General features: G+C 47.2%; 3 protein-coding genes across 3 annotated transcripts; all 3 read right to left on the minus strand.

Annotated features, from left to right (window-relative positions):
• Positions 1–3,043: 3,043 nt before the first annotated feature.
• Positions 3,044–3,499, minus strand: LOC131262078 (histidine-rich glycoprotein-like). The gene is made up of 3 exons (XM_058263998.1): positions 3,382–3,499; positions 3,222–3,307; positions 3,044–3,157 (listed from the first exon to the last, which is right to left on the minus strand). Exons 1-3 carry the CDS (start codon positions 3,497–3,499, stop codon positions 3,044–3,046), a joined length of 318 nt encoding a protein of 105 aa, XP_058119981.1.
• An 8,271-nt stretch (positions 3,500–11,770) lies between these two features.
• LOC131263462 (uncharacterized) lies at positions 11,771–13,272 on the minus strand. The gene is made up of 2 exons (XM_058265661.1): positions 12,243–13,272; positions 11,771–12,164 (listed from the first exon to the last, which is right to left on the minus strand). The coding sequence occupies exons 1-2, from the start codon at positions 13,159–13,161 to the stop codon at positions 12,040–12,042; spliced, it is 1,044 nt and encodes a 347-aa protein (XP_058121644.1). The 5' UTR covers positions 13,162–13,272; the 3' UTR covers positions 11,771–12,039.
• Positions 13,273–14,350: 1,078 nt separating this feature from the next.
• LOC131262080 (proteoglycan 4-like) lies at positions 14,351–16,546 on the minus strand. The gene is made up of 2 exons (XM_058264000.1): positions 14,506–16,546; positions 14,351–14,427 (listed from the first exon to the last, which is right to left on the minus strand). Exons 1-2 carry the CDS (start codon positions 16,544–16,546, stop codon positions 14,351–14,353), a joined length of 2,118 nt encoding a protein of 705 aa, XP_058119983.1.
• Between the last annotated feature and the right edge of the window lie 4,670 nt (positions 16,547–21,216).

Below are 21,216 nucleotides of genomic sequence, written 5' to 3' on the forward strand. Positions count from 1 at the left end.
TTGAGATGCTTTTTCTTCGAGTATCTGAATAATAGGACGTCTTGTAAGCGTGCCTGGTTTTGGTTCAGATGACGACGATTGGTTTCCAGGATAGTATTATAAACGATGTTTATACAATTTTGCATCTATTTATTGTAAAAAACCTTGTTTCCTAAAACGGAAACATTTATATTGTCTTTAAGTTGTGTCCATTTTGCTTTTGGCTGTGCTTTACTATTTTTCACGCCAAATCAGGCTGAAGAACGTTTCGTGTTGATAATAATGACTTGTTTTTATTTCCACGGGGATGATTTTTAAGTGGCTCCCAAATGACACGGCATATATTATGCCGAAATAAACAAGGATCCGAACGCGCTCTCCCGCGATTAGAAATATCGCCACCCATTGATTATCTATCGGAAGCGATTAAAGACTGAATCGATCGGTCGCTTGAGCTGTCGCTGTTCGGCCAGAGGTGACATCTTCTCGATATTCCGGCTGATCTCCCTAATGAGGCACGATCGTCACCAGCTGATCGCTGCAGGCGCCACATGTCCTTCACAGCGAGGCGATTTAGCAAAAGGTAATAAACCGAAGAGGAAAAAACCCATGTCCAGAAGAACATCAAACTCCGAAGATCCTACTCTCTGGTAAAAAAAATCCCCCCTCAGTTGCGTTACGTCTCACGCGCTGTCTGCGAGATGATAATCGTTAAATGATGGCATGGTGATGGTGGGGGAAAAAGTTAGCAAGACATGAAAAATCGCGCCCAACCGAAGAAGGAACAAACAAATGGCGCTCGGTTTGGCGACTATTTTGGGACTCGCTTCTTCTGCCCCCGTCCAACCCCCCGCGTGTCTGATGGAGTGAAAGGGATTGCCGTATCCTTAGAGGAGGAGCTAACCGGACAAAACTGCAGTTGGTACGAAGGTGGAAAGCAGACGGCCAAAATATTCAGAACCAACTCCACTTTCTCACCGACCGAAGCCGGGCGGACAGAATTACGTATCGCTTCTATATAAATAACCATAAATATAAAAATTCATAACGAGCCGGCCCGCGAGTCGTAAAGCAGAAAAGGTGCGCTCAGCGAAGCGCACATAAAAACTACCGCCAAAATGCCACTTAACTTGAGAGTTTGCTATCGGTCCCGGGAGTTAGCGTTTGCCGTTTGCCGTCCGGGAGGAACTGTTGCTTATTTTTGGAGCCTTTATTCTCGACCCAGCCGTTGCAGCATCTCCTTCCAGCAGCACCAACACCGCGACCAACTTTACCTCCATTGAGAAAACAAAAGAACCTTTGTTTCTGGTGGAATAGATTGATGGCGCATCGCGAGTGCCCCCGAACGCTGGGGCTGGGGTGCGGCCACGGGGAGCCTAGCGCATAAAACATAACAAACAACCCGCCATGTTTTCGGAGCATATCGTCGTGTTACGATCGGTGCCGGGAAGCAAGCAAACATTTGCGTTACAAATGTTTCGGAGCCACCTCGGGAGCGCCGGCTGAGGTCGGACGCTGATGCTGAATGCAAAAAGAAGAAGGAGGACACTCGGTCGGAACGGTGGCCAAATGAACCGGCGGCAACTGCAACTGCACTCCGGCTTCGATTCGTCAGTTCGGGGAGGAAGTGATTCCGATGTTATTGATTTCGATTTGATTGAAAGTCGTTACGGGGCTCCGAGGTGGGGCAACGGGGAATGGTGGTTGGAGCGCGGTAACCGGACGTCTGGGAAACCTGAGACTTAGCACTTCTTCCCCTTTGCAGTTACGTGCGTTTTTTAAGAAGATTTGCTAAGCGAGAACAGGAAGGCAGCCAGAGAGTGACAGCTCAGTCGTGTCCTTTTCCCTTTGGAAGGTTGAGCGTAGAATCTGGTGCGATGTTTGCGACGACGACGATGACGACGACACGACGGATCATTATTCATCAAACGGAAGGCAAACGGCTGCCGGACCGTCCCGAAACTCCCCCCCCCCCCGACATGCATTTCCCGCAAACGGCCAATCGTACCCTACGTCCGACGGCTTCGCTTGGCTTGGGGAGATTTTGCACAGTCGTGTCCTTTCCGACATGCTACACATGTTGCTGGCTCGTTGAAGGTCCCGGTGACGCCCGAGTGCACCCCACTGGTTGGAAACGAGGTTACGGAATATAAATAACATAATAAAAATCGGTAGCATTTCAATCCGAGCGTTCAAAGCCACGTTTGAGATGAGAAAAGTCACGCAGTCCTTTTCCAAGAAAAAATGATAATCCGTACAAAGCTTAAGATTGAATGTCTAGAAGAATTTAAACTACTGGGCAAATGGATTGTTTTAATCTAGTAAACCGAAAAGAGTTTAATCCACTCGATTTGTTCGATAAACGAAACATTCATATAATTTTGGTTATAATTATTCTTCTCTGTTTGGGGAGTGTTGATTTTCAAGTTAGTGAGTACCTCATATTTGTAAATCGACTTTAACAACATGTAACAATTTTTTCACTTTGAAACTTTATGTCCCCAACCTTCCCTCTAGGGTACACAGCGCTCCACGTACACAAACAAAAAGAAAATCACTCAAACCAACACACTTTGCCTAGCACACGGAAACCCCAACACGCCCCAATAAGTTTGGGAGAAAAACACGTAAAATAAGTGTAAAAAATAATGGTTTCATTCTTCCCATCGGTTTCGGCCGCACGGATTTGTCCAGCGAAGGATCGCTTTCCGGACGCTAAAAGGGGACCCGGAATGTTCGAATTTATTATCGCACCTTCTTCACCAGACAGTTTCCATCGCTGGAAATCTCCTGCCACCGGCTGTGTCCTTCCGTTCGGGCTTATAAGATGTTTCCCGGCGGCTTCGACAGTTTGTTGCTTCATCTACCGATGACAGTGACGAATCTAACAGTTTCGCGGTGGAACTGAGGCGACTTAGAATAGCTACGACTACGTTTCTCTCCAATTTTATTGCACCATATGTGGCGGAAATTCTGGATTTCTTTTTGGCAAAAGTCCGGACAATCGGCTGGAGATTTATTGTGATTGGGACACTTGGTGCACTTGGCTTTGCGCCTTGCCTTTTCAGTAGTAGTGCTGATCGTAATGTACGTCGTGGAAATCGTGGTGGTGATGATGGTGATGGTGATCTAGTCCAGTATCCAGGTGGAAATGGGTGTCATGGTGACTAGGGAAAACCTACAATAATACAGTTCATGGTTTTATTCGAGCAATCAGACAATTGTCTTCTTGTCTTCCTTACCGAGTGTGCGTCAAAATGATGATGGTGATGATGCTCCGGGTAGTAGTGCACATGGTCGGGAACTGGTAGTGCGAACGGGAAGTAACCTGTGTGATCGCATGATCGTGATTAATTCTTATACACTTCTGCACACTTCATATCTTTCGATTTCCCTACTTACTTTTGGCCTCTCGGGAATTCCTCATCCCATCATCGATCGGCGTTGCCTGCAGCATCCGTGCAGAACAGATGCACAGCAGCAACGTCACACTGGCGAAGGTTCCCATCTGGGCGAACATCCTTGGGCTACCGGATCGGATTTTCGGACGTCCCGACGAATGTCTGAAGCAATAATGTGTCATCGTCTTCGACGTCAAACGTCTTTTATAAGTCTGCCAAGAGAATGCAAAACGCAAACCGGGAGCCCCCCAATTTGCCAATTCGAACGGTGGGTATTATTTTCGAATTAATACCGAAGTCAGCTGGGGCTCTCTGGCCACCGGGGACAAAGTGAACCGATCGAGAATTTCGGTTAAAGCTTGCTGCTTCTCGGGAGAAATCAGGCTAATGATGGGCGGAAATTAGCGCACGAACAGCGCAATCGAAGTATGACAACTAATTAAATTCGAATTAAGTACCAGAGGAACAACGATTTGGCGCACGCACACGCACACAGGCATCGATACTTGCACGTGGCCGGAAGATGGAGGTTGCATGTTTTGCGCGGTTTGAGTTTGGATTTTTTTTTCAATTTTATAGCTAAAACATCTAAATGATTCGCGACAAATTAAAAAATAATATCACCATGTTTTATTTTGTTGCTGAATTCAATAGAACAAACAAGTTTTGAAAACAGTTTGAAAAATTAATGAAAACATTCGTCATACGCACAATTTTATTCATTAAGAAGAGCATTATTGAAACATGTATCAAAATTAAATAAAACGCATACAATTTAAATCTTTATTGAACCACTTTCAATAAAAACATACTGCACGTGAGGTACATTTCGTTTAAAAAGTAGCATTATTAAATTGAACCATCGCTGCTCCAAAGTGCTTTCCTAATTGTCCGTGGCATAATGGTAGATTAATTTAAATTACTTTAATCTATCAACTACGCCAGAATGGCAGTGCAGGAGAAAGAGTCATTAACACTTCACCCAAACTCATTATCTTGGCTCCCTGGCGGAAATTCGAGATTGACAGGAAGGGAATCTGTGCGTCAGGAATTATCCCGAGGCGTCCCAATCGGGAAGCAGCATCACTTCGAGTGCAATTTATTGTTCAAAGTTGCAGTAAAACGGTAAGTGCAAGGGTCATCGCAGGACAAATAAAAAAAGTAGTGAAAAGTATAGCAATCACACCACAAAGAAAGCAAAGCGAATGGGAAGAAAATTTCAAAAAGGAACCACAACGGAAAGTAAAAACGGTTCAAAGGCGAACAGCGTACGCAAGGATCAACCCGCCCACCAATGTTTCACCTTCCCCGGTATCCCACGGTGCCGCAACACGATGCAAGAAGCCAAGCACAGGCTCTAAGACGTCAGTTGTTTGCCTTTTTGATTGCAGCAAATCCCATCCAGTACGGAACCCGACCGCAGCCGGGGCCGAGGGTCGTTTTTCTCGAAGTGACATGAGAACTTTCAGCAGGTGTACCAACTTTGATTGTGTGTCTGTGTGCGTGTGCTGCAGGATTCCTTCGGCTCGGACAGGAAAATAAGGATCACTAGGAAACCGAAACCACAGCGCGTTCTTCGCCCTAATAAAACCCCATTCCAACCCAGTAACGGTCAGCTCAAATAGAATTAAAAGAGAAAAAATAACATCCCTTACGTTACCGCACCGATTGAACGAAAGGAAAGACGTGGCGTGAAAAAACTACTTGCCTCTAGGTAGGATGGCTAAGAAAAACCTCCGGGAAGCGGGTGAAGATGGTAGATGCACGTGTGAAACCTGAACTACCCCGAGTCGTTCGACCACTCAAGTAAAAAGGTACAGAAAGAGGAGAAGAAGAAAATTGAATCCGTTTCTTGGCGCAACGAATTCTACAAAGTGTGAGAAGGATCAATTCAGGAGATCATCAACGAGATCGTCTTCATGGCTTTTTTCATCATTTTTTTTGTTTTGTTTCATTCTTCATTCATTTCTAAGAACATTCGAAGGAAAATAGTATGTATCTGAAGAATAGTAGTAAATAACAGAAGGATAATAGTAGGAGTAGTGAACATTAGGTTTTTTTTATATTTTAATTCAAACAGTTTCCTTCGAATTATATTCAATCGTTAAGTTATGGTTTGCATACAGTTATTTATTTATGTTTTAAGAACCTCATCGCACTTGTTTATTTCGTTGTTTGAAAACATTTCTTACAACTAACCTTCAGATGAACAAAATCTTTGAACAGCTTATATAAAATTTGAAAAGCTGTCCTGTTCCATGTCCAATTTGTTGCCCATCAGTCGCAGAGCATCATGATCCCATACCTAGAACCCTTTTTTACGGCACGATCCCGTTCTGGACCCTGTTTGAGCTACTTTTTTTTTTAATGTGCTTATAAAAATGCTGTCCCCATTCGGTCACCCTGGCAACGTGAGCATATATCTTACGGGCATGGCTCTAGGTCGAGACAGGACTTCCCGGTGCCCCGGGATTGCCTCGTTTCTTTATTACAATCCCCATGGTCTCGTTTTGCGCAACACCTTCCTTGCCTTCCACGTTGAACGAAGTATGGTTAGGTATTAATTTTATAGTAGTTTTCTTTCCCGCTTCACGTGTAAGGGTGTGTGTTGGTGTGTGCCCTACCTTGATCGTACACTGCTAGCCTAGTGGCTGTGGTTTTTACTGGATCCCCGATCTCTCCCACAGATGTGACCAGGTTGATCGGTTGTCGCAGGCAGGTCGAAAGGCAGGAACCTTGCAACACCGGAGTACGTTGTTTTTAATTGGGCGTAGGACGAAGAAAAGGACTCGTGGAATGGAGAAGAATGGAACGAAAATAAATGGAGGGACACAATGTCAGAATTGAGAGAAAAAAAACCTGAATCCTAAAAAAGCGGTTAAAGGATCATTTGGAATGGGATAGGATAGATACGGGGATATCGGGACTCGGCCTCGGCGTTTCGATTCCCGCCACGTCAACGGTGGCTGAGGAAGCTCGAAGAAGGTGGCACAGGGTGGAAGAACAACAACCACACCTTGTGAGAAAAACGTTACCGACATTCTTCCACGGACCGGCAGCGAACGATCGATCGCTTTACGGTGACGTTTCTCCCTTCGTTCCTCGAGATTTCGGGAACGGCAAGGTCGATCCTTCGCCGTCCTACGCGCGCATCGCGACGGGCCCGCCTTTGTGAGGCGTATAATTTTATGATTTGTGTAATCTTTCCCGTACCCATTACTCGACGCTGCTCGCCGTGGAGTTGCATCCGAGGTGCGTCCTTTATTTGGATTACTCTTGGTTCAGTTTTCGAGCATAGAAAAAAGCCAAAGAAACGAGTCCCCCGGAGGATCGCTTTCCTGTGCCACCTGTGCCACCGTCGGATCGAACCGGCTCGAGTCGAGAATCGATCGCTGTGTGCCGTGGCTGTGGGAAGGAAGAATTTTCCGTGCAAGGAAGGTGGGAAGACAAAGGGCGAACCATATCGACGCAGCTGTGAAGCAAGCAATTAACCTTTCCGGCGCGTCTTCGATTTCGGTGAAAGGGATTTCAGGTGTGATTTGGGAGGGCCGTGGCCGTTGGAAGTAGCGTTTGTCATGCCCGGATCGATCGTTATGGGCCGATTTTTTTTTTTTTGGGTGAACTTACTGCCAAGGAGTTCTGCCGAGCCCATGATGAAACATAAACCGGATTCGGGTCACAATGGCACAATGGCGATGACAGAGGCGTAGCAGATAAATAACGCAGTGCGTGGAACGAACCAGTCACGACTAATTTTCTACAGGACGTACAAGATTAAGTGCCAGAAATACAGTTTATTATGCAAAATGTTTATTTAGCCATCAAGTGTAAGGTATTGGATTGGGGATTTAAATAATATGAAAAAATGGCGTATTATCTAGATGGATTCAATAAAATAGAACTGAACAATAAATAAGAACATATTTGGAATATTAATCTACGCTCGACTTTCAACTGTTGTTAACTATCTATACCCTTTCTTAAAAAACGGTACTACATAGTTAAGTTGATGTGTTAATCTATTTCTCAAAAACAAGAAATCAACAACACACAATCATTCTTCCATCTAACAATCATTCGAACATCTCACTCCAGCCAAAGTAAACGACGCGCTCATGTTTAGTTGTTATTGTTTATTAATAGGTGCCACCAGCAGGATACCCCCGTGACCCTTGGCGTTTGGCCTCTCCAACGAGGAATGCACCGACGAATCTCGTAAATAACCGGCCGCCCAGTGACGGGATGGCAGAATAATTTCAAATATTTGCAAAATTCCACCCGCCGTTTGAAATATTGACGTCGTAAAGCGGTGGCGTGGTCCCCATTTAGCACCGCGCTGACAAACCAAACCATCAATTAGACGGTTCCGAACAACTAAAACGAGGCCGGAATTTGTAGTTCGCGCTCGCGCATCGGTTGTGTGAATCCGGAGGGAGAGGTTAAGGTGTTTTTATGGCCGTAGAATGTCCGCCGCTTGAAGCGAAGGAAAACACAAACAGATCTTACCCGACCCACGACCCGTCACACACGCTAAATGAGCAATTATTGCCCGAATCACGGCGGTGGCGTAAACAACACCGGACCGTGCGGTGATGCACCGGAGTCACAACACAACCAACCCTCGGTCAAGGGTCGTCCCACGCGCACCCAACAACCACCACCACGTCTCTCGGTCGATTGCGACGCGTAGATTCCCACCGTGCCGCGTCACGCGATGCAACGCCATTTTTGCCTTCGTTTGACCCGTTTTCGTCTTCCGCCTTTTTTACTCCTCCCCCCAGATCCAGAGATCCAGCTGGAGCGTGCGTCGGAAGTTCCCACATATTTGCTGCTCCAGCTGCGCCGCCAGCTGTCAAGATCAGCGTTGAAATGTCATCCAACGCCACGTCGTCGCGTGTGGCAGAAAGAGAGCGAGCGAGAGAGAGAGAGATAAGGTGCCGGCATAGAAGTGCATCGAAGGTGGCGTTGATCAGTCTATTTCCAGCGATGTCATTTGCATGTAAACAATCCCGTCCGGCCCTCCAGCTTCCATCCACGATTCCCGAGATGCATTCCACCCAGATGCAGTTGCAATCGGTGCATCGAGTTACATCAGTTGCCCTCCGATTCGCAGCGCCCCGATAGGAATAATCGGATCATCCCCGGACGGTGCGCGATCGTGAAATGTGCACGGCACCATTAACCCCTTAACGGCAACATGGGCGCTCCTACTGCTACTGGCTGGACCCACGATAAGGACCTGCGACGCCGAAAGGGAAAAGAAAAAGGCGAACCCTCGAGCGGAACTCGGAAATGACCGGCGCAACGCCGACGTAAATAGAGCTCGCCGGAAAGCGAATGCTAATCGCGAAACCGATAACCGCCCGCGACGGCGGTTCGGTGCGCGATCGTTGGTGCCCAGATGTTCTCGCGATCGGACAATCGGTCAGCATGCAACAGGTGGCACCGATTGCATCATGCAGATCACGCGTACGACGCCGCCTTCGTCGGGCAACCCGGTTTCCGCCCCGAAGGCTGCCCAAGGAGCGTACTGCGAAGTTGCCCATCGGCAAGGTTTTCCTAGAGACCTCCGGTGTAAGGACTTCCCGGGCGGAGGTGGTGAGGGGTGGCCCCGTAGCTCGTGCCCCAAACAATGTTGCAGTGTCAGACACATTAGCATCAGGAAATGGTCCTCGCAAATCGAGCGTTCCGGTGTTTTGGTTAGGATTTATTTGATGCTTCTCCCCCCTCGGGGAGCGCCCCGGGGAACCGTGATCCCTCATGCCTGAGATTCAGGCACGCCAGCATTTGTCTTAACGAGCTCTCCCTGCTCGAAGCCGCAATACGTACACGTTCCGATCAAATCACCGGGCTGACGTTTTGTCACATTATGCGGATAATTAACCGGAGGGAAAACGTTCGGCCGGCGGCTCTGCGCAACTTGAAAGATCTCCGAACAAACGAAAGTGAATCGGGACGCATGCGAAAAAGGAGAACGCACCGTGACGGGATCTGTTTGCAAGGAATGAGGTGTGGGAAAAATTGTTCTACTACCGCACAGTGGGACTTAAGGTGAGCTTTTGGTGAAATTCTCACGATCATTTCGAGTTCACAAATATCCTTGAAATTCAATACCATAAACTAAGACGAGGGAAAGTTTCAACTTCTATAGTGCATTGAGGATAACATGCCGGAGAATAAATTCAGGATATCCAGTGCATATTGGCAATCGATTTTCTTAAAAAAATTGTGTATTTATTTAGTTTTTAAATCTCATGTTTCTATTTCTATATATCTTTATATTTTTTAAATCGCACTTTTCTAATGAAGTTTCAGTAATTTTCAACAGGTACTTTGGCTAAGATAATGTTGTAACAAATTCATATAAAAGAAAAATAGAGTCTCTTTTTTAACCCTTCAAAGGCTCTTGTAAAAAATTCAAAATCGATAGAAAGACAAAACTTATATACTCGTTGTTCTCACAATGTAAATTATTTTAAATCGTTGAGTTCATTCATTGTTTATTCCTATTTTACACAATTGGCTAAACCATCTGGCCTTATTTCTGGAACATCAATCGACCGTCCACGTTTACGACGCAGCCCCACTGTGCGCTATGGTGCGCAACCTTCCGAAATCGTACATTCTTTTCATTTGCACCGGCGTACGCACGGCTCGTTAAACGTACTCGATGGCGCAGTTCTAGGAAGTCTCGTTTTGAAATGCGGCCTCTGGTCTTCCCAGACCGACGACGTTTCGGGGCGTCCCTTTCGTCACGGGCGCGCCTGATGGTCATCTGTTCCGACACTCCGATACGCGCCGATGGCGCCATGTACTTCGCGGCCATCGCAATCTCAGCCAGCCAGCCAGCTGAGAACTCTTTGCGCACTTGCGTCTGGGACGATGGCGAAAGTATTTGCGAGTCCGGTTCGCGCAATTGAAGCGCAATTTTGCACCAAATCTTGATGCAGATGCCACTCCAGCATCGCCGACCGGGAGCGACCTCGCAAGGTCCAAGCGGAAAGAAGAAAGATGGAAACGCCCAGAAAAAAACCACCAAAAAACCGTGCGACGGACGTTGACGCGGTCTCTGGGGAGTTTTCGCTTTTCGTGATTTAAATCGGTCGCTTTCCTGGAATAAATACCCCAAGTGTCGGGACGGGCGACGGTGCGCGCCATCAGGCCCGGATTGATCGCTTTCGGAAGTACTAACAAGACGACGATGATTGTGTACCAGCAGCGTAAGAAGAGCATTTGCATTAGGAATGTGCCGTGGCTGGTCGCGCCAATCGGCAAGTAAAAGTGTCTGCTGTGGCTAATTTTGTCTGCAAAAATATGGAGCAATGTTATCGCGACAGTGTCCAGTACATTGTAACGGAGACATAACCATAGTGAAAAGAATGTTGTCGTAAGCAGACGGAAAGTTATGCGAAAGCAAGTTTAATCTTACTGTCCGCGTGTTTGGTTGACTGGCTTACCTTTTTCGAACATGAATGTCTCCATACGATCCAGGTAAATGAACATAGTTAGGTGATCACTCCCTTAATGAAGAAATGTAAATCACTTTTATTTACCTCTTCATTTTTAACACGTAAAACAGAAATACACTTTTGTACTTTGTATGATGCGATCAACCGTTTGATTGTTTGAAAAGTGTGAATGCATGTTACGCCCAAAAGTATGCAATGGTTGCTGACCCATTACTGCGCCTACCGTTATGCAAGTTTCTAGCAACTTAGCTCAGTTATTCAAGCATCAACTATCGTTCAAAATTGAGCCCAAATTTCGTTAGCCAGGCGAACAATTGATTCTAGAAAATGCACTTCCTTTGTAGTTTTTATGGTTTTAGGGAACTATTTAACAATGATTAGCATGGAATTAGAGGTTCATTTAACTATTTCTTTCATCCGTTCTCTTATGGGAACCCGAAGTAAGTCGGTAACCAAATAATCGAAAAGATTTCATCATAGAGCTGCTTCTTTCAAGATATAAAAGCTCAATTAAAGTTTACATAAAATTCGATTCTGCTCGGTTCTGTACTAATTGAATAAATTGATTAATTTTTCTACACGTATGTAATGTCTTTTTTTCGTCATAAATCGTCGTCGGTGCTATACGTCAAACGCAACCATGTGAAACATTCGCGAGAAGGAAAACACCATTCGAATTCATTACCATTACGGTTCGAGCGTCCAAACAACAATCTTGATAGTGGGAAGTACTTCAAATTCCGATACAGAATAATAAAACCTATCCGACTTCCCGTGACTAACAGCCGATCCAACGAGCACAACAAAACCTGTTTTCGGATTCGCGAGATGCTAATGTGACAAACACTGGCGACCACGGCACTGGTGGCCATTATGCACTAGTTTTGTCATTAATAAAATCCTACACAGCAATTCCTTGCGTCCATTGATCGGTTCTATTTATTTATTTATTACCGGCGGCCATTGGTCGGTCGCATTGTTCCTAGGGATATAATCACAGTTTAACGGCTATGCAATTAATTCGTCATCGTTGTTTCCGCAGCGAAACGCAGCTGTACGAATGCGGTGAAATCGTGGATCTTGCCTTGTGGGAGAGTGTGGCCAAGTTGAACTTCTGGGTCTCCGTCTCCCTCCTCTCGAGGGAAGGTCACCGGGGAAAGCACTCCGATGCGACACACGGTAGCACCCCGTCAATGCCACGCGCTCCGGTGAAACGTGTGACCATGAAAACCGTCAAAACTGTTGGTCTGATACGGAGGTTGTGACCAGCTGGACCGTGGCGGCACGCTGCTCTGGCGCTGCCATTGATCGTAACCTGCGGAGAAACCAAAACAAAAGCGTAACGCTCAGTGTCGTGCCTGACCTGGGGAAATGTCACCTTCACGAGCGTTACCTGGCAAGCGAGTGGCTTCCAACCACGGTGGTAGGGTACGGAACTGACCCCCCTTGGTCGACTGCACCACAGTAGGACGACTCTTCAGCGGCACCTGATATTCCTCCTCTTCGCTTTCGATTGATTTCGAATCGTATTCGCTGCTGACGGGTAGCGATGTCACCGGTGATCCTACCGTAGAGGGCTTCGGCACATTCTGGACCGGAACAGTCGGCGTCGGTTCTGGCTCTAGTCGGACCTGTTGATCCGGTTGATACTGATTGTCCTCCGGCTCGAATCTCACCTGGTTCGACGAATTATCCGCCAGGGTGTTGACATCTTGGGCGAACTGATTCCTTTCTTCGATTGCTTCAGTAGAAGTCTGCTCTTCCACCACGATTGGATCCGTTGTCAACCGTTCCTCGGGCGAGTAGTTCACCGTGGAGGCGTTGGATGCAGGCTCCTCCTTCGGAGGGTTTGCATCCGTTGGTGGAGGAGTTGTTACATCACTTTCCGTCTGTGTTGTAGCATCAGTTTCGGTTGTAGTGTTTGGCTCAGCATCCTCTGGATAATCCGTATCTGGTTCATAAATATCATTTTCGTTTTCCAGCGTTTGCTGTTCCTCTTGATTCTCCTCATTCTCTGGGAAACCGATCTCTTCCTGTGCAGGATCTTCTTTTTGTTGCTCGTTTTCTACTGGATCTACAGAGGCCGGTACTTCCGGTTGATACCGTTGCTGTCCCTCATCGAATGGTTCGTCCTGTTCCGGTGCTTGCTGTTGCTGCTGATCCGGGATATCCGAGTCCCCCGCAATGGGCTTCACGACGGCCTGCACCTCTTCATCTCCCGGCAGAAAGTCAATGCCACGCTGTGGGGCCGATCGCACACCAGCCGTTAGAAGGGCTACCAAAGACACCAGCACTACCACCGTACAACGCATGATGGGATGGTTTGTGAAACGCCGCCGGAAAGAACGGACTGAACCACACCTATACGTCAAAACACACAACTTCCTCCGAGTGCTAGGCTTAAGCGCAACACACTACCTATCACTGAGACCGGTCAACTAGATTTGATCGCGGACACAGGAAATGCCACTCGTTTTTATAGCCAATGTTGGTTGGTTTTGCTACGATCGTTAATTTATTCGCACCAAGTGCTCGCGTGGATTGCTGCCGATTACTCACGCCGTGGCGTCGAAGTGGCGTATTGACGACAGTGACGTAGACAAACGTTAGTAGAGCTTGCACGAGGAGAAGGCAAGGCACCAGCTAACGGTTGCGTCTTGCCGATGAACGCAACAAGAAGGACACACGGGGGCTGTACGAGAGGAATCTGTTGACCAACAGCCGATAAAGGTACGTAAATTGTATGAAAAATGGCTCATTACTAGGAATTATTGTATTTATTGCACAATTAATTCAATTCCATCTGTTCGCCAAAAGGCTTCCGTTATGTGATGGTGGATGAAGAGACATCATTAAAACGGTATTCTTGCAGTTTATTGCATATCTTAGCTGACAGAGTGATTGAATTTGAGGCGTTAATTAGAGGCTTCTAAATTCGAGCATGTATAGAAAAAAGGAAAAATCTTTACTGAAAACTATTCATATTCTCTTAGCAACATGCACCGATTGAACGAACAAGACAAACATTTCATAACTAAAAAGGGAGCCGCTCAAAGCACTCAAAGATGATATTTGTAAGTATTAATTCCCCGTAATGATAGTATTTGGTTATTCAGATCACGTTAGTATCGCTCCCAACTAAATCCCTATAGCTCCAGAACTGTCCCACTCCTCGTTGTACGTCATTCGGGTAGGTGAATATTAGTTGTGATATTAGCCATCTTGTTCTAGTGGTACAGAATACCAAAAAGGAGGCACGACTTCCATCTTTCGATGAGTCGAAAGTGTAGCGTGTTGCTACAGAAGGCAGCAAGGTTTATGATTGTGACGATTTCGAATAATACTTTATTCGGTTTAATGATGTCATCTTAAGCTATCACTTAGTCGTTACGGTTGGTTAATCTTACGAAACTAAGGGCGCAATGGAGAGCGTGAGGCAAGATTTTGCTTGGGGCCAGCATAGTTGGCACCCTTGGTATTGCAATGCGCTGGCAGTGAACCTTACTCGCTGCTGTTGGCTTGTTTCTTGGTTTGTGCTTCCTGCTGCTTCAAGCGTTGCCTGTATCCCTTCAGCTCAGCTGCAAAAAGGAAGCATTACCAATGTGGTGTTAAAAACCCTTAACGGAAAGTATCGAGTTATAATCTGAACTACTTACCAGGAGCTTGTTTCTTGCCCTTCTGCTTAGCGGGTGTCGGGACGGGTTCGGGTTCTGTAACGCTCGTAACGGTGGTGCTATCCGCTTCCGTCGAGGCCGTTACCGTTGTACTGTCACCGTTACTCTGATCCTTAGTACTTTCTTTGACAGTCTCGGCGCTTTTAGTGGTGGTGGCCGGCTGAGAACTCCCTGCGTCGGCAGCTTTTGCCAGCTGCTCGACCGATTTCAGCGCCGGTTTAACGTCAACAGCCACCGATGTTGGCTGCTCCTGTGGGCTCTTCTCCGTTACTGGCACAGCTTGTACCGTGGCTACTTGTTCCGGTTTCTCCGTAACAGCTACAACCGTGGTAACGTCCTCTGCATTCACACTGGCAACGACGGTTGTTGCTGGGACCGGAACAGCTTTAACGGACGGCTCATCCTTCTTCGGTTCAACTGGTTTGGCTTCGGCATCACTCTTCACAGCCGGCTCTACGCTCTTAACGTCCGCAGGTTTATCACTGACAACTTCAGCCTTCACTTCTGATGGCTTTTCCGCCGCAGCCGCGAGTGATTTAACGACGGGCGCGTCAACTGCAGCTGGCGCTGGCTTCGTGCCACTGACATCGTCATTTTTCACAGCCGACACGGAAACTGGAACTGGCTCAGCTAGCTTTTTCTCTTCACTCACGACAACCGGAGCAACCGGAACCGGTTCCTTCGCAGCGACGCTTTCCGCACGCACGGGGAACTCTTCCTGGATTACCGACACGTGGATTTTGGTTATGGCCGGTTCCGCTTCCACCGGTTGTGCCACCTTCAACCCTTCGACGATCGGAACGGCCCGAACCTTCGTTGGCTTTTCCTCGATTTTTCCTTCCGTTTGTGGCTGCGGGTCGTTAGCGGGCACGGCTGGTTGGTTGGGCTCCAAGGCGGCCGCAGCAGCCTTTACCTCTGGGACAGCTACCACTTTCGCGTCCGCGGGCTTCTCTTCCACCGGTTTCTTATCCTCTACCTTTGCGGCTGGCACTTCATTGACGCTCTTTACAGCTTCCTTCTGCTCCGGCTGAGACGCTGCTGTCGTTACGGCCGGGAGTTGTTCATTGACCGCGGAACGTAGCTGCGTAGGTTCGGACTTAACCTCCTCCTTAGGCTGCTCGGTGAGTTTTTCCGGTTTGTTATCGACCGACGCCAGCTTCACCTCAGGTTGCACAGGCTTATCCTTAGCAGCTTCGACGACCGCATCCAATTTTTTCTCTACCTGAACGGGTTCAACCGATTTTGGGGCATTTTCTTGAGCTGGAGATACGGCATCCGCTTTAGGCTTTTCGGGTTCGGCAGATTTTACCACTGGAACGGCCTCTTTCTTTGCCTCTGCTGGCTTAGGCTCGGCAGCAACAGGCTTAGTCTCGACCACTCCACCGGTCACCTTCGGTTCGATGACTCCGCTGACCAACTTCGCTTCAACCACACCGCTGACCAGCATCGGCTCGATTACTCCAGCGACCAGCTCCGGCTCGATGACTTCAGAGACCTCCTCCGGCTCTTCAATGAGCACCAAAGTACCATCGGCAAGCTCTACGTCATCGACTACGTCTTCATCCTTCTCCTGGACTTCGCCGACAGGGGCCGACGCTTGAGCAGGCTTCGCTTCAGCTTCCGCTTCCTTCAGCGGAGCCGACTTAACTTCAGCCGTCGGATTAGGAACTCCCGCTTGCTTCAGCAGAGTCGACTTAACTTCAGCGGTCGGGTTAGGGACGGCCTTAACGCTTTCCTCCTTCACTGGCGCCTCCACCGGCTTTCCCTCCACGGGAACTGTTTTCAGGAGCTCGGGTTTATTTTCTACCGATTTCTCAGAAACTGCCACCGGAGCTGAAGGAACATTCACCGGCACCGGCGCATTGGTCTGGTCCGGTTTGGCTTCCACTGACGGATCGGTCGTGTTCTGCGCCAAAGCACTGTTCACCGGATAGACCGTGAAAACTTCTCCTTCCTTCGGCACCGGGAGGGCATAGCACGTGGCAACGGTCACGGCTGCCACGACGAGCAGGCTTAACTTCATGGTTACCTACGGTTGCGGGGAAAAACAAAACATGTCGTAAGTGTTGAGAGTGGATTAAGTTAATTACGCGATGTACGATCATTAGGAGGCTAGTTCTAGGAAAGCGAAAAGCACTTGCGGTAGAAAAGACCAAATGGCATTCGTCGTGGGTTCTCCGAATGCAGCTGCAATATTCCCGACCAACGTGATGGATGTCATTTGACAAACTGATTACCCGAGGATTTACTAATGATTGTGATTCATTGAATAGCAAAGTTAATCTCTACAATGAAATAAATTTCTGAGTTTCATATATGTTCCGGAACTGATGCCCAAGAAATAGTATTCCCCAGCAAATGGCGCAAATGTCGATTAACAAATAATTGTGATAACTCAGACTTAATTGTTCAATTAAACAGTTTACGAAAACTAGCTAATTTCCTCGTCAATAAAAAAAAACACATATAAATTTAAACTTTAACTAATATGCTACGACACACAAATTGAACAACATAAGTCTATCTATCGCCTTGATTGTGCAGAAATAAGAAACTCTCCCCTAGCTCGCAGGGGAATTATATTTAAAATATGCAAATATATCGATAACATTCTATTAATCACGGAGCACAAAAGCAAACATTTCACAAGTTAAGAAAATTGGAGCTACTACATAATCGAATTGAATATTCAAATGATCCACTCAACTACCAATGAAACTAGTAGTCACCAAGTGCTTACATAAGAGACCTTGAGCTTTTCTGTCAGTTACCGAAAGAATATGTTTGTTGATCGAAGTAACAAAATTCAACGCCACATTCTTGGCAACTTCACTCCCAAGACTCCATTAAGACATTGAAAGCTCATGGCAAAAAAAAAAAAATTAAAAACAACTAGTTCTCGGCATGATCACCCAAACGAGGTGCCTCCGGTTCCGATCATTAATATTCACTGCCATCAGATCGGATTATGTGAACCAACAGCGTGGCGAGTGATCATGCAACGAATTCCGCTCAACATCCGCAAACCACCGTAACCCACTGGCCTTGGCCTATACTGGGCACCCCTTGTTCCTTCTCTTTTCATAAGAGCGCACGAGAAAGTCGGAGGCCGCCACAGGAAGGAAACTTCTTCGCCAAAACAGGTTGCCAGCTGTTGGTACCTCCGGAGAGCCGTTCGTTGACACTCGATCCGTTGGTGTGGCGTTGACGGTGCTAATTGACTTTTCTCGATGTGGTCATACCCCTTTTGCTGCGGGGCTTGAAGCTCAAAAAGGCGTCAAGAAAAGGCGGCGATGCACCGATCCACCAGCACGATGTAGCCGGAGTGCATGCGGGGAGCTCTTTGAGGTGTGAGGCTTCTGATGGAGGCCTCTTTACGTTGGCCGCCGATTATGCATCCCACCTGGGCGAGCATACGTCGACGACCAATTATACCTCAACCCCACCTTTTGCCTCCTTTCCCATCCCTGCACAATGGCAGTGAATGTTGTGAATCTTCCTTTCCATTCGGGTGGCTCCCGGGGGCGAGTGTTTGGAACACTTTCAAGTGGCACGTAACGAAACGGAGGGGGTGGTGCGGGCAAACTTTTTCGGCAAAAGGGGTTCGGTTTTCCCTCCTTTTCTACCACGCGCGATCTCCACCCCTGCGCGAAGTGATGCTGATGCTGCCATTTACGGCGAACGCTAATTACGTCGCGCGTTGCGCGGTTGATCAATTTGTTGTTATTCGTACCCGTCGGAATTAAATGCCCAGAACGTGACGTATCGTGGCGGGCAATCCCCCACCGCGAGCCTCCCTCGAGCACACCACTGCAATGCTGGTGGTGCTGTTTTTTTTTGTGGGCTTCGGTTATGTTGTTTGGGTTACAGCCAGCTCCGGAGACCACCAACTCTAGCCATAACGGCGGTGTGCGAGCCGGGGCTTTGGGAACGCCGCTTGTCCGGCGGGAGATGCCGTTCGTCTCTGCATCGAAAAAGCTTGTGGTATGCTCGTTGGCTTCTTGACTGCAATTGCAAAGGCACCCAAATCGAAACGAGGTCGAGCCTGCGCAGGCATTTACCGTTGAATGGTGGGTTTAATGGATTTTGTTTTGGTTTTTTTTTTGCTGTCCGATCCAATCGCACCACCGATCGTTCGTTCACACCGTCCCATTCCCCCACCCACTGGTGGTGGTGGTGACCTTAAAGACCTCGGTCAACCGCCATGGGCGGGTATCTCCCCGCGATCGAGCGAGATCTGCAGAGGAAAATGCAACCCGCGACGCCCGGTACACCATTTGGCCAACGCTGCCAAACAGTTCCCATCCAAGGGGGATAAAAGTGAGGTTGCGATAAGAAATTCCGATCTGATTCCGGTCGTGGCCGTCGCTGTGCATGAGGTAAACCAGCGAATCTTAGGCGAACCTTCTCGATGCAGAAGAAAAGAAACATTTAAAACAAAAACAGAGCTGTTAAAACTGGACACACTTGACGCCAAAGAGCGGTTCGTGGCGGATGGCCTTGTGAAGTTCACGAGCTGAATTCATTAAAATACATCCGAATTCGAATTCCAGATTTTCAGCGGCTGTACATCCACCTTTTGCCTCACCAAGGCTTCTCGTCCACAGCTTATCGGACAGCTCATCTTGTGGTCGCTTCCGTTGAGTCGTTTGTTTGTTTCAACGCGTTGAGCTTTTCTTGAAAATCACACCGGACGCTTTCGTATCAAAGCCGCGTTAGAAGATTCCACTGACGGCTGGGAAACACTCGCCGAAGATTCGTTGCTTGTGGACGTATAATTAACCAACGCTAGTGCCATGAATATGGCGCGCCTGCTACCGCCTGGCCTGTATGGCCTTCCCATGGCACGCTGGAGGACTAATTAGATATGCAGATTTTTTTTTTATCTAATTCTTATTGCTTCGTATGTCTTGGCTTTTCTCGCGCACCCTCCCCGGGAGACCTCGAAGTGGCTGTCTAACGCACACGCGCGACTCCAATCCTCGCCGTGCGAACTGCGCGAAATTATACCGGAAAAATAATAACCACAGAAAAACAACTCTCCGACCCCTAAACACACACACACACTCGCACACACATTCCAACGAGGTGATGGCGTATCAGAACGCGAACCTCGCGATCAAGCCACAAACCCCAGCTCCAAGAAAGTTCATCGGTTCTTGTGGCGAACTTTATTCCAGCCCGGACAAATTTACGATCCTGTTTATGATCACCTCAACCCGACGCAGACCTGAATTTTGTTATAGGCCAACATTTGTGGATACCATTCCGGGTGAGTGTTTGCCATTTGCTAAGAATTGGATTAATGTTAACGAAATCTTTAACCGAAAACTCGTTAAAAGCGACCCGATTTCATAACAGGAAATTAAAAAAAGATGTGGCGAAAATGAGATAAAAAGAAAAGTAGTCAAAAAATAACTCGAACAGCCGCTCATCGAACATTGGCTAATAAAAATGAGGCAACAAATGGAAATGAGAGACATTTATAGAAAATGAAATTTTAATTACATTAAGAATTTAGAAACCATGAACAAAACATAAGAGATCAGCGCCGGATGAAAGTGAAATACAACCAGTAAAAGTATTTAAATTTTATCGGATTTTATAAATCTCGCTAGGAAGGAAGTAGTCAAGGAAATCGAACGGTCATCGAAAATTGGCTAAGGTAAGATGAATTTGGATACTAAAAGGACGCAAAAACTATTCCAGAAATGATTGTATTATCTACAAAATAAGACTTGACATAACTTAAGCAAAAAAAACACAAGATCCGATAACACAAGATATATCCGATAAAAAAACTCATCAAAACTTAACTCATTCCCTATGGAAAATAAACTAATAAAATGTGGATTAAAATGAAACAGGATGCGAAAAGGAACGAAAGGCTGTGTTAGATAATATCAAGCAGGAGAATGAAAGATTTGAGACACCGAAGGCGAAAACAACATAAACGCCAGATCAAATATTAACAAAACACGGGTAAAAATATGAAAATTTTATGTGAAAACTAAATAAAATCTAATGTTAACTCAATTTCTATAACCATCGCACAAGACGAAACTTTTGCAAACTTTATACCACCGATAGCAGAACTCATTATCGGCAGCGTGATAATAAAACTCGATCGGTTGCCATTTCTGAACCACTTTCACTAGGGGGGCCAAGCGAGGCCCCCAAAGCACTTTACTCTACATTTGTTTGACATGGCTCTTGCCCCACCCATGGCTGGTCCCAAATCCCGCCTCCCTCCCTGCTGACCGGTTTCACTTTCGGTGACCCAGCGCGGGGATGGACGATATGTGAAAACATTTCATAATTTCTCCGAACCGTCCCAGGCGGGGTTACGCAAGTTACCCAGCACATCTCGCCCCGCAAACCTTTTTTTCTCTTCGGAGGCCGAGGACTTTGATTTAGGATAGCGAAGACGGCGAAAAAATGCATCTTAAGGAACACCTGCTCACAACGAACCCATGCTTTAACAAAAAACTGGGCGCCCCCTTAGGCCAAGGGAGCTCATTTGGGAGTGCGTCTAAGCCTCGCGCGGCAGGTCCTCGCGTGTTTGGACAGCCACGACAATCAACATAATTCTCCGATTGAGGTCACCGTCGGAACAATCGTATCGTCCCGCCGGATGCGTACAGCCGAAGGGTTGCCAACCTCGACTACTAAGGCGGAGATCGGAATTTTGTG

Source organism: Anopheles coustani, chromosome 2 (assembly GCF_943734705.1).
Source record: "Anopheles coustani chromosome 2, idAnoCousDA_361_x.2, whole genome shotgun sequence".
Classification (NCBI taxonomy): domain Eukaryota; kingdom Metazoa; phylum Arthropoda; class Insecta; order Diptera; family Culicidae; genus Anopheles; species Anopheles coustani.

Coding starts and splice junctions, on each gene's coding strand:
- LOC131262078 (XM_058263998.1), bottom strand. CDS start 3,499: ATGTTCGCCCAGATGGGAACCTTCGCCAGTGTGACGTTGCTGCTGTGC. Junction 3,308..3,381: donor GAATTCCCGAGAGGCCAAAA/GTAAGTAGGGAA, acceptor GCGATCACACAG/GTTACTTCCCGTTCGCACTA. Junction 3,158..3,221: donor ATCATTTTGACGCACACTCG/GTAAGGAAGACA, acceptor GTATTATTGTAG/GTTTTCCCTAGTCACCATGA.
- LOC131263462 (XM_058265661.1), bottom strand. CDS start 13,161: ATGCGTTGTACGGTGGTAGTGCTGGTGTCTTTGGTAGCCCTTCTAACG. Junction 12,165..12,242: donor GGAAGCCACTCGCTTGCCAG/GTAACGCTCGTG, acceptor GTTTCTCCGCAG/GTTACGATCAATGGCAGCGC.
- LOC131262080 (XM_058264000.1), bottom strand. CDS start 16,546: ATGAAGTTAAGCCTGCTCGTCGTGGCAGCCGTGACCGTTGCCACGTGC. Junction 14,428..14,505: donor GGGCAAGAAACAAGCTCCTG/GTAAGTAGTTCA, acceptor TCCTTTTTGCAG/CTGAGCTGAAGGGATACAGG.